Here is a 12,311-nt window from a genome sequence, read left to right as displayed (position 1 = left end):
CCGAAAGATGGTCTTGTCACTTGAAAAGCTGTGAGAACGTTAAATTGATGGAGGGGAATAGATGGATAGCTGCTACCAGGAAGCTGTTCAAATTTGCCCTGCATGGTACAGGTCAGAGCCAATGGCCCAGACAGTTTAAAATCCCCATGAAAGGCTCTCCCATTGAACTTTTGACCAGTAAGCACCTGCAGATGGGCCCAAGCAGAGAGATGTGCTAGAACAGGCAGAGGAAGGAAAGAGAGGAAAGGTGGCACGGGGGTACTGAGGGCAGCTGGCACCGTGAGGCCCCCAGGAAGCACCATGGTGAGGACAGGGCCACCTGAGCTTCAGGGAGTGGAATCTGCTCGCTCTGAGGGAGACCGGCTTTGCCAAAATGAACAGGATAGACCTGAAGACATATGGCCTCAGTCTTCACGTTAGAGTTTGAGATGTGAAATTTGAAACAGCTGTAGATAAATGAATTAAAGTGGGAATGTGGAGAAAATAGTGATGCAGGAAGGTAAGCACAGAATTTATAATCTCATAGTTGATACCACATTTGCCTTCTGTGAATTTGATTCTACAGTAAAAAGGGTGTGTGTGTGTGTGTGTGTGTACATGCACATGTGTGTATGTGTGCACGATGCATGTGCATGCACACACTGGAGCCGTGGAGGACATAGAGCCCCCGGGACAAAGGAGAGATGGTTCCTCGTCCACCCCCCGCCCCCCACCCTCTGCTTGCACTTCCTCCCTTGGGGAGAGAAACAGGTGCCCACCAGCCCTGCCCCACATCCTGCCCACTCCCAGGATACCAGTGCCATATCCACTACAGATGGACCCTCATCCAGGAGCAGACTCACCAAACATGGGCAGATCCAGAGTTGAATGGCTCCTCTCCAGCCAGCAGGCCCTGGGAAAGAAGGGGTGGACCCCCATCCAAGGGAGCAGGGGTTGCAGTTCTCCAGGAAGCACTGGGTGACCAGGGAAGGGCCGGGAGTGTGCCATGCCCCTATGCCCCTGTGGCACACAGCCTGCCTTGCACACTGTCTGCACAGGCTCCAGGCTCCCACCAGCCCTTTGCATGAATATCACTACAAAGCAGTTACACACTCAGCATCTGCAGCCAAGTTCAGTGGTAACTTTACAAATTCCACCACTTACTTCTTTAAGTAGAAGCCTGGGGATGAGAGGGAGAACGAGGTGTTTGTCCAGGATGCTTGGGTCTAGCGGCTGGGCTTCTGCCCCATCGGTCCCCCAGCCTCAGTTCCTGTCCCAGCCCAGCCTAGCCTAGCATACCAGTTTGTTTAAGACTCTCTTGTGCCATCAGGCCCTCATCCCTAAGTCCCTAAGGGTTTAGGACTCATCCCTAAACCCCATTCCAGGTGAGGCTTCATCTGCCCCTATTGCCTCCCTCCCGTCACCCCCCTGCCTCTCGCTGGGATCCACCACTGCCAGAGCCCTCCTCGCCTCTCAGTTTCCCCAGTGAGCCTGTGCGGCCCCTCTTGCCTGGGCTCCAGCAGATGCCTGGGCTCCAGCCTCCTGTGCCAGCTCATCTCAGAAGTCTGGGACCCCTCTTGGATTTGTCCCACTTTGCTGAACTTCACCTCTAACAAGTAACCAAGATCAGTGTGTGTTTCTCTTTAATCACCTCATGGGCTGTAACTCCTCTCCTTGGCCTCTTTGACCTCCCGCCCAAAGCTCTCACCCCTTGTTGAGGACAGCGTGTGGGCCCCAAGCTGACCACCCTGCCCTCATTGCCAGATGAGTCTTTTCAAATATCCCAGTAGTGCATCACCAGCACGGGTCCTTTTGAGGTCAGTCTTTGTTGTTGGATCTGATGTACAGGCCCAGCTCTGTGGGACATGGGATGAGCATGTCATGGGGTGTTCCTGCCTCAGAGACCTCGCCGGCCCTGCTGACTCGGATCTTTTCCTCCGACATCACTGGGCCCTTTCCTCCCCTGTGTTCTTCCCCTTGCCTGGAACACTTCTAAACCCGATGCCCTCTCCTTCCCTCCAAGCCATGCCTATTAGCTTTTTTTTTTTTTTTTTTTTAATATGAAATCTATTGTCAAATTGGTTTCCATACAACACCCAGTGCTCATCCCAACCGGTGCCCTCCTCAATGCCCATCACCTACCCTACCCTCCCTCCCTCCCCCATCAACTCTCAGTTTATTCTCAGTATTTAAGAGTCGATTATGGTTTGCCACCCTCCCTAACTTTTTTTTTTCCCCTTCGAGTCTCCTAAGTACAGCAGTCATGGCCTTCAAACATTTTGTTCACTTATCCCATAAAAGAACTTTGGAAAAAAGTAATCCTTTGAACATTTAAGGTTGAGAAGTGAGCTACTAAGTTTAAATACAATTATTTTTATAAATATGAGGTTAAAAAATAAACATTTTGTAAGATGGAAGATGACCAATTACTAGGAATAAATATTTGGTGACATGATTTTAACCAATTCATTAAATAAGGCATACCAAATCCGAAAGTCATTGTGCAAAACTTTTACTCATGGGCCTTAGCCAGTGTATCTTGAAAATGTTTTAGTTCTGGAAAAATCCCAATTACGTTTAAGAAATTACATGAGGCACGAATACACTTGAGCGGATCTTCACCCTCAGGGGGGCCAGGAGGTGTCAGGGCCCCTTGCTGAGGGCAGGTGAGGGGGCTGTGCTTTCCTTCTGTGAGGTGGGGAAGGGTGTTGTGAATTCAGTCATGTTCTTAGACAGTGTTGGAAAATACAGATATTGAGGACCTGGAAACGGATTCCCTCAGAACTGCCAGCTTGCTCCTTGGAAAGTGAATCTGTGTACCCCACACCAGAGACCACCACTGCAGAGGATGTGATTCCTCCCCTTCAAGAGTTCAGGGCAGGCCCCAGGGGGCTAGAACCCCAGAAGGATATGGTTGTTAGTGAAGAAAGGAACTTCCGTGTGTGCAGGGGAGGGCGTAGGTCAGCTTCCCCAAAGGCCCACCTCTGACAGAGTTCCTGACTGTCCCCTGTCACTATACCCCCAGCTCACACACCTTCTGTTTCACAGCGGGTATGTTAGGCTCTCACACACAAACACACACACACCCCATGCTGTGTATTCTCAGGGTTGGCCATGCCTCCCCCTTACTTGCTGAGCTCTGTGCTGTGCCCTGTTCACATAATAGTTGGCCCAACACTGAGTACAGAACTCGGTCATGCTTCCAGGTAGTAAGCTTTTCCTGGCTCCTGGGGGTGGCTGGCTCTTCCATGTGAGGGTTTCTTTTCCTTTTTTTAAAAATCTAAATCTTAGTTAACATACAATGAAATATTGGTTTCAGGTGATTCATCACTTACAACACCCAGTGCTCATCACAAGTGCCCTCCTTAGTACCCGTCACCCATCTAGCCCACCCCCCACCTCCCTCCCTCCATCAACCCACAGTGTGTTCTCTATCGTTAAGAGTCTCTTGTGATTTATTTCCCTCTCTCCTCTTTTTCCCCCCTTTCCCATGTGTTCATCTGTTTTGTTTCTTAAATTCCACATATAAGTGAAATCATATGCTATTTATCTTTCTCTGACTGACTTATTTCCCTTAGCATAATACACCTAGTTCCATCCACATCATTGCAAATGGCAAGATTTCATTCTTTTTGATGGCTGAGTAATATTCCATTGTATATATACCACACCTTCTTTATCCATTCATCAGTCAGTGGACATTTGGGCTCTCTCCATAGTTTGGCTATTGTTGATAATACTGCTATAAACATTGGGGTGCCTATGTCCCTTCGAATCTGTATTTTTGTATCCTTCGGGTAAATACCTAATACTGCAATTGCTGGATCATAGGGTAGTTCTATTTTTAGTTTTTTGAGGAACCTCCATACTGTTCTTCAGAATGGCCACACCAGTTTTCATTCCCACCAACAGTGCAAGAGGGTTCCCCTTTCTCATCCTCACAAGCACCTATTATTTCTTGTGTTGTTAATTCTAGCCATTCTGACAGATATGAGGTGGTATTTCATTGTGGTTTTGGTTTGTATTTCCCTGGTGATGCATCTTTTCATTTGTCTGTTAGCCATCTGGATGTCTTCTTTGGAAAAGTATCTATGTCTTCTGCCCATTTCTTAAACTGAGTTATTTGTTTTTTGGGTGTTGAGTTTGGTAAGTTCCTTATAGATATTTGATACTAACTCTTTATCTGATATGTCATTTACAAATATCTTTTCTCATTCCATAGGCTGCCTTTTAGTTCTGTTGATTGTTTCCTTTGCTGTGCAGAGGCTTCTTATCTTGATGACATCCCAATAGTTCATTTTTACTTTTGCTTCCCTTGACTCTGGCGACGTGTCTAGTAAGAAGTTGCTGTGGCCAAGGTCAAAGAGATTGCTGCCTGTGTTCTCCTCTAGGATTTTGATGGTTTCTGGTCTCACATTTAGGTCTTTCATTCATTTTGAATTTTTTGTGTGTGTATGGTGTAAGAAAGTGGTCCAATCTCATTCTGCATGTTGCTGTCCAGTTTCCTTTTTTTTTTTAAATTTTAATGTTTATTTTTGAGAGACCGAGAGTGAACCGGGGAGGAGCAAAGAGAGAGGGAGACACAGAATCCGAACCAGGCTCCAGGCTCTGAGCTGTCAGCACAGAGCCAGACACAGGGCTCAAACTCACAAACCTCAAGATCATGACCGGAGCGAAATCAGATGCTTAACCAACTGAGCCACCTAGGTGCCCCAACTGTCCAGTTTTCCTAACACCATTTGTTGAAGAGATTGTCTTTTTTCTATTGGATGATCTTTCCTGCTTCATCAAAGATTAATTGACCATCTAGCTGCGGGTTCATTTCTGGGTTCTCTATTCTGTTCTGTTGATGTGTGTGTCTGTTTTTGTGCCAGTATCATACTGCCTTGATGATTACAGCTTTGTAATAACAGCTTGAAGTCCAGAATCCACGTGAGGGTGTTCATTCTAGGTTGGCCCAAACCACGTCAGGGTGAAGCCCCTTCCCCAGCAATGCTGCCCAGCAGATAATTACACGTCAGGAGCTGTTCCCTTCCTGAGGGCACAGGAAGAGCATGAGAGGGAGGGACTCACTTGGACCCTTGGAGATAAGCTGCTCCTCCCCCAGGGTGACACCCTGCTGGCTTTTTATTTTTAAGGGCAACTTTATTGAAATATAATTCACTTGCCATACAACTCACCCATTTATAGTGTACAATGCAGGGGGTTTTACTACAGTTTTGCGCTGTCACCAGTCAACCCCTGTTGACTTTTAACCCTGCTGCCAAATGCAAGGATTAATTAATTTAAAAAGAAGAGCTCATATGATGAAGGTAACCAAAAATGGAGTCATCCGGTGAGAACAGTCTATAGGAATCCATGTCGTGCTGGCTGTACCTTTTAGACCCTCGGCCCATGTACTTTCACCCCACCTGACTGAACCATGTGTCACCTGTTAGTCACTGTCCCAGGTCTGCGCAGGGGCGGCGGGCAGGACATCGGCAGCCTCCGGAGGCTGGACAATGGCCGTCGCTCACCGGCCTTTGCTCTCTCTCTGCAGGTGTTCCACTGTGTCCACTTTGAGTGTCCAGAGCAGCAGAGCAGCCAGAAGGAGGACAACAGTGAGGAGTCGGGGACGGGGGACCCCAGCCTGGTGGGGCCGCCGCTCGACCCCCACGCCCTGCAGGCCCCCGGTGGCAGCTCACTGCCTTCCAGCCCAGGCTCCGTCTCCCGCTCTCCCAACCGGCAACACCAGTAACCGGGGCACAGATGTGGAGTGATGTGGGTGGACCCCAGGGGCAGCGGCAAGAACCGGTGTCCTCCCAGGAGGGATCTCTGTGGACTGCCCCTCTCCCCCTCCGGGGAGGAGCAGACCTGGCTGCAAAAATGGACACAGAACAGGCTTTCTCCCAAGGACAGAAAGGGGCTGCTTTGTTCTCCTCAATTTGTTCAAATCAGGCTGGTCTCCAGGGGGAGAAAATGGGTCTTCAATCTTCATCAAGCCCACCATTAACACCCTACCTCTCTAATCTAACCCGGGCAAAGGGGACAGGAGGAAGCGGTAGACAGGCCCGTGTCAGAATACAGAAATGGCCCGCCAGCACTCAAGCGGAGGAGAATATGTTAGGCCTTTATTACCTGGAGGCTCCCTGTAGGAAATGGGTTTCCGTAGAGTGTTTACTTTCATGGAACACATCGCCCTGGCAACTAAATGATTTTTTATTTCTTAGTTAGCATCCATTTGCTGAATCATAGGTGTTCCAGTTCTTTTTGAAACGCTCAAACAGCAAATCACTTGTTTTAATCCCTTTTGATGCTGTAATTTTCTTTCCTTGGTTTTGAACGGTTAAGCCTGGGGTGGAGCAGAGATACTGTGCACACGGCCTGCACGAGGCTGAGATTCGGCTCATCATGGCACCCGGTCTGACCAGGAAAATCCTTTGTGGAAGTTCAAGAAAACACACAGCAAATCAGTGCGAGGACACTGGAGTTAATGGTCACTCGAGTTCCTGAGTGACTCGCCTGTCATTCCTGAAATGTACCTCGCCTCTAAGCTTGGGAGGCTGACAAGGAACTAGTTCTTATGCCACCCGCTAATTTAATGTTCACACGTATGTAAATGTATATATATAAGTCTGTAGCGGCTTCCAGTTGGGTGGAACCCTCCCTCTAGCCACCACAGGTTAGCTGAGCCTGGTGGAGGGCAGCCCTCCTGCCCGTCGGTGTCTGGAACACAAAACTGGGCCTTTGCAGTTCGGGGGTTGCTGTGTTTCACCCCCAGACCACACGATTCAACTGGGGATTGGAAGAAAAAGCCGTTCTAAGAAGCTTTTCTCCTCATCCTCCTCGAGACCATCTTCTCTGACTGCCGTCGCTTCATCTGGCTCTGTCATGTCTCTCACTTAGTAATTTCCAGTCTAGCGCTAACTACCCCGTGGAACTTGATCAGACTGCCTTTTGATTTTCACTCCTCTCCGGAGCTCACCCGAGGGCTCTGTCACACTCAACTCCACGGGAAGCTCAGTCAGGCTGGGCACCGTGGTCCTCTGGTCCCCCAGATGCACACCCAGGTCCTCTGCATACCCTGTGACCCCACTTGGAGGAAGATGGGCTTTCATGGGGGCTCTTCTCTGGTGTCTGAAAGATATCGGTTGTGGGCGTACACAGAACCACTGGCCCAACTAACTAAATGCTTTCCCCAGTATACCTTCGTTTTGAGTGATCTATTGACATGGGAACAGGGGGTCATCAAACCGCATGATTAAACAGTTAAGTTAGGTGGGCTTTCTGATTGAACATTGGCGGGAAGGAGAAACCATGGGGCCAGCGTCCCTGCTTGTGCCACAGGGGGCTCCAGGTCCCCCTCTGCCCTCAGCCCATGCATGTGACCCCTTCCCCACTGTGTGGGGTGAACGGCACCCCTGAGGGGTGCCAGGCAGCTCGTGAGGGGAGGGAGGCTCCTGGAACAGATGGCAGTGCCTCCTGCTTGCCGTGGGTGGCTGCCCTCTGTGACTTGGCCGCTGCCTTTGTCAGCATTCAGCACGTGGTTGCCAATTAGCCTGGAGAATTCCTGTCCACTCGGCACTTCCTTCAGCAGTGCAGTCCTGCCCAGCGAGAACAGAGGAGCCCCATAAGTCAGCAAGGGCTGAGTTCCGATGTTTGGAAAGTATCCATTCAGAGGGTTCCTTCTCAACTTTGAAGTCTCCTGTCCAGAGAGGAGTCCCTGGGCTCAGGGGCTGGCACTGCTGACCTGGGAAGAGGGGAGCGGGCTGGCGAGGACCTGGAAGGTTCCAACCCTCTATGTCCAGACCGTGCAGCCCCACTGCCCCACGCGGTACATGTCGCCATCCCAGGCACAGGTAACCAAGCTGGTCTGGCAGCTCACCGTCCCGTCCGAAAAGGCACAGACCATGAGGCTTTAGCACCAGACCCACATCTGGGCCTTGCCCAGCCAGCGGCTTGCTGTCTCCTCCTCTCTCCCACAGATTTCCATCGGTGTTCCCACCTTCCACACGTCGCTATGAGGTCTTGAGAGAATGGACTTTGATCCAGTAAGGGAAGAAGGGGAAGATGAAGCCATGCCGATCACACACGACAGTGGGCGGGAGGCGTGGGGTGGTTCTGAAGGCATCTCCGCAAGCCATCAGCTGGCCATGCCGTCTCCCGGTGCTGACTGGAGGCCTTGCCTGCAGGGAAGCCTTCTCGGGACCCCAGGCAGACACCGACAGAGCTCAGAAGCTGCTCTGGTCTACCTCCCGTTACCAGGCCAGTGGGCTCCATCTCCCGTGATGGGCCTTCTGATCCGGGAGCAGGGAGGGGCTCCTTCTGCTAGCTGGGCCAGGGCCTTCTGGATGGGGCCTGCAGAGCCCGGTGGAGGTGTGTGGCACCAAACAGATGCCGGGTGAAGCACAGATCTCCGGGGAATCAGGGGTGAGTGGGCAGCCGAGAAGAGGTCCTCAGTTGACTGGCATTCAGGGCCCTGGCTGGCCCTGCGGGGGACTTCTCCCTGCAGCCAACTAGACCAAAATGGCCCGAAGCTTAAACAGACTAAGGGAGCTGAATGGGAGAGCAGATAAGACAGCCTGGCACACAGCTGGAAGGATTCCCAGGTGCCCACAGAGTCCTCAACCCAACAGGCGGTGGAGGCTAACTCCGCCGTGAAGTGTGAGGAGGGAAACGGCCCAGCGATGAGGGGGCCAGGGCCGATGAGGGGCTGTGGCTCCCCCACCCCTGTGAGGATGCAGCCCTGGTGGTGTTTGGTTTGAGGAGAGGCCTGGTGAGGCCTGGCCCCCAGGGGAGACAGACAGAGGGGTGCTTGTGGCCCCTGGCCCTTTACTGGGATGCTTCTCAGTTAGAAACTGTGCAACCACTGCCCAGGTCAGGAAACAGAACACTGCCAGAATCCCCTGCTCGTCATTTTAGATCATATTTTTCAGGAGAGTAAAAAACAAACCGCACTGGGGCTTTGGCGGGGGATGGCCTTCACCTTCTGGTGGCTCCTGGGAGGGCCAGCCGGGGTGACAGCAGGCCAGGCGGGGCGTGTCCCAGTGGGGCTGGCGGCCTGGTCAAGGCGGTCTGAAAGGTGAGGTTGCTGCTGAGCACTTGGGACCCGAACCAGCTGTAATAGTAGGACACGTGCGCACACCCACCCAGACACAGATGCTTGTTTTCTCATGGTCTCAGTGCTTTTTCTGGTTTTCTTCTTCTGATTTTAGTTAGAACCATGAGCCGTGATGAATGTGGGACTCTTCTCAATTGCTCTTTAAATTGTCACTTTTTAAATCTTATTAAATGAAGTGTCGATTCCTGACAAATACATTAAAAGTGTTTTATTCCTAGAAGAGTTGGGAAAAGAAATTATTTTCAGCAAGAGTGGGATGTGTTTGTTAGACTGATTCCTTGGCCAAAAAAAAAAAAAAAGAGTTCTCAATTGTGCAAAAAATTGCTCTGTAGTTATACTGTCACCCCAATTGTCAAATCGCTGTGCAGATGGATCTGAACCATCCACTTCACCTTTTTTTTTTTTTTAGAAGATAACAAAATTGTAATCACTTATTCTTTCTAGATAGAGACTTGGAAAAGAAAACAAGGTATCATCTTCAATAAAAAGGAGAGCATGGTGTGTGCCAGGGCCACTGGGTAATAGAGGGAGCATACATGCCCCACCGCAGGCTTCGATCAAGAACCTCCCTTTGGACAGGGAAAAACGGTGTGAAAAGAGGGAAAGAAAATTAAACTTCTCCTTCCAGGAGTTTCTCCTCATTAGCGTTTGCATTTTGGTGTTACCTTTTAATCCTGCCTTCTGTGCAGGTGGTCGGTTCCTCTGGATGCTGCGAGGTCAGGGTGGCCGTCGCTGGTGATGGCTGCGGCGGGCGTAGGCCATGCTCCATTTATTTTTGCGGCCACAGCCATCGATTCTGTGTGTTTGTCCTGACAACAGCTCCAGCAGGAGTTCAGTGCTCATTAGTGGCCCTAGGAATTTAAAATGCAGCTCATGGTTCTGTACCACCGTGGGTTTTATTATTATAGTATTAAATTAGAAGTCATCCCAGTGCCTGGTGTTTGCTCAGGAGTTTCTGGAAAAGGAGAAGGGAATGGTTTACACACCATGCAGGACAACTGGGACTCTTTCTCCTCCTGGAAGGTGACTGGTCACCCCCAATTACTGAACAGGATTCTAGAAGCCCCAGTGGTAGGAGAGCATACATGGAGAAGGGTTGGGTTGGAGGATAGGACCAGCTTCCCATATGCCTCGGCCTGACCCCTGTGCAGTGTCGTGGGAAAGGACATGGCGATTCTGCTGGTTTCCATCAGACTGGCTGGCAGGGCCCTGTGCCTCCTGCCTCTGCAGACAGGGTCTGTTCAGATGACTGTGAGCTCCCCCACCACACACCCCCACATCCCTTAGGCAGGACTTCCTGCCGGAAGGATGCGGGCAGAACCTGTCTCCGTGGCAGGAGTGTGGAACAAGTATAGAAGAGCTCCCCCGCCCACCCCAACAACACACACTTTTTGAATATCACTGGTCTCTTAAATGGTTAAAAAACATTAAAGGGGCACCCGGGTGGCTCAGTGGGTTCAGCATCCGCCTCTGCGCAGAGCATGGAGCCTGCTTGGGATTTTCTCTCCCTCCACCCTCTCTCGGCTCGCGTGCTCTAATTACAAAAAATATATCAGTAAAGTAACAATGCTCATGGAATAACATTCCAACCTAACAGTAGGGACAAAGGTGCCCTCCCTCTCATCTGGCTCAGAGTCACCCTTGACCTGAGCCAGGTCATTCGTGTCCTCTGTGATTGACTCACTGAGGGGTGGTAGTGCCCCCTGCCCCACCCCCAGTCATCCTTCCCCATACCCTGGCCTCTCCCAGACAGAAGCCAGGCTATGAAGGGGCCCTCCTGGACCATCAGGTTAGTTTCTTCTTTTTTTTTTTAAAAGAACTGAAATATTCCCCCAAGGGGCCTCATGGCCTAAAGATTCACAATCATCCACCTATAATTTATAATGAACATCTAGAGCATTTACCATTTGCATCCTGAGTATTTATAGCCCTGAGAGGGGGGAGCAGGGGGAGGCAGAGGAGGCAGCAGCCTACACCTGTCTCCGCTTTTGTCTCCTGCTCAGCTGTCACTGGCTGTCACTGGGCTGGGACAGCTGAAGAATGCCAACTTTGAGAACCTGCGGAGAGCGGCTCCATCCCATCTAGAGGTGGGAGGGAGGCCTCAGCTCTGTACAGAATGAGGGTGGGGCAGCGCTACCCCGAACAGCAGGTCTGAGAGGCTTTTAGGATAGGCATCTGGGCTCTGGGGCTTGGGTTTCCATGGATGCCCTGGGAACACTGGCAACGCTTCTGTCCACCCATCCATCACCAAATAGTCCCATCCTGTCACATCAGCCCCGGGGTTTGTGGCCCAAGACAGGGCACCTGACCCAGACGGACACACACATCGCTGGGGTGGGTGGCCTCTGCTTGCTGTCCAGGGGGCAGGGGCAGGCTGGTCCTCCCATGGCTGCTTCCAGCCCCGGGGTCAGGGTTAGTCCCCATCCACATCTCCTTCCACTGGGGCCTGATGGTGCTCCCTCCGAGACCTGTCCCAAGCAGTCGGGTCTCGCTTTCAGCAGCCCACACCCCCATCCACGGTGCCACGCACTGACCGTGAGATCTGAGAAGCTTATAGGCAAGGACAGCAGGGCACAGAGCCTACTGACCACAGCCCTTGGGTGCCGCCTCTCCTGGACTCACTCCCCTGGAGGGCAGCTCAGCTCTCGGGGCTCCCTTCCAGAGTGACCTTCTGGGAGGCAGTGCCCACTCTGAGAAACAGAAACCTCCCCCAAAACTAAGGTCCTGAGGCCACCCCAGCCCAGCACCTGGAAAGGCCAGAGGTGCGGTGGGCCTGGGGCTCAGCTTCCAGGGGACTGTGGAGAGGGTGATGTTCCGGGGCTGGCATGCGGCTTGACCTCTGAGCTACTCTTGCCAAACTTGTGTATACCCTGAATTTACCAGACACCATGACGCTCCACCCGCTTCGGGTTTCTGGGCTGCAGAGGTTGGTGGGCGCTGCCCCCACCCCCCTTCCCAGGCCTCCGGGATGTGGGGGGCTCATGCTGGACCCGGGGTGGGAACAGCCCTTCTCAGCCATCTATGGAGGACTCCAGGAGCTCCGTCCAAAGTTCTAAAAAAGCCCAAAGGGCAGGTTGCTGTTTAGAATAAGCATTAATTTGTGAACAGGATGCAGCCTCTTCCTCATTTTGCAGAGCAACCTAAGTTATCCAATATACCAAATGTATGAGTTCAAAACACCCGGAAGGTCCTGTCTGTGAGCCTGCTGCTGTGCGTTTCCTCTTAAAAATAA

At 51.5% G+C, this 12,311-nt stretch overlaps 1 protein-coding gene across 2 annotated transcripts in view; it reads left to right on the top strand.

The window, feature by feature from the left end:
* Window positions 1-9,272, top strand: part of BTBD9 (BTB domain containing 9) — a 413,565-nt gene extending 404,293 nt beyond the window's left edge. For both annotated transcript variants that reach the window (XM_060615395.3, XM_060615396.3), the window contains exon 11: window positions 5,519-9,272. In XM_060615395.3, coding sequence (XP_060471378.1) covers window positions 5,519-5,716 — 198 coding nt within the window. In that variant the 3' untranslated portion in view covers window positions 5,717-9,272. The remainder of the gene's footprint in view (window positions 1-5,518) is intronic.
* Window positions 9,273-12,311: the final 3,039 nt, after the last annotated feature.

The sequence above is a fragment of the Panthera onca genome, chromosome B2 (genome assembly GCF_046562875.1).
Source record: "Panthera onca isolate mPanOnc1 chromosome B2, mPanOnc1 haplotype 2, whole genome shotgun sequence".
NCBI classification, from domain to species: Eukaryota; Metazoa; Chordata; class Mammalia; order Carnivora; family Felidae; genus Panthera; species Panthera onca.
This window is presented reverse-complemented; position numbering and strand designations above follow the sequence as displayed.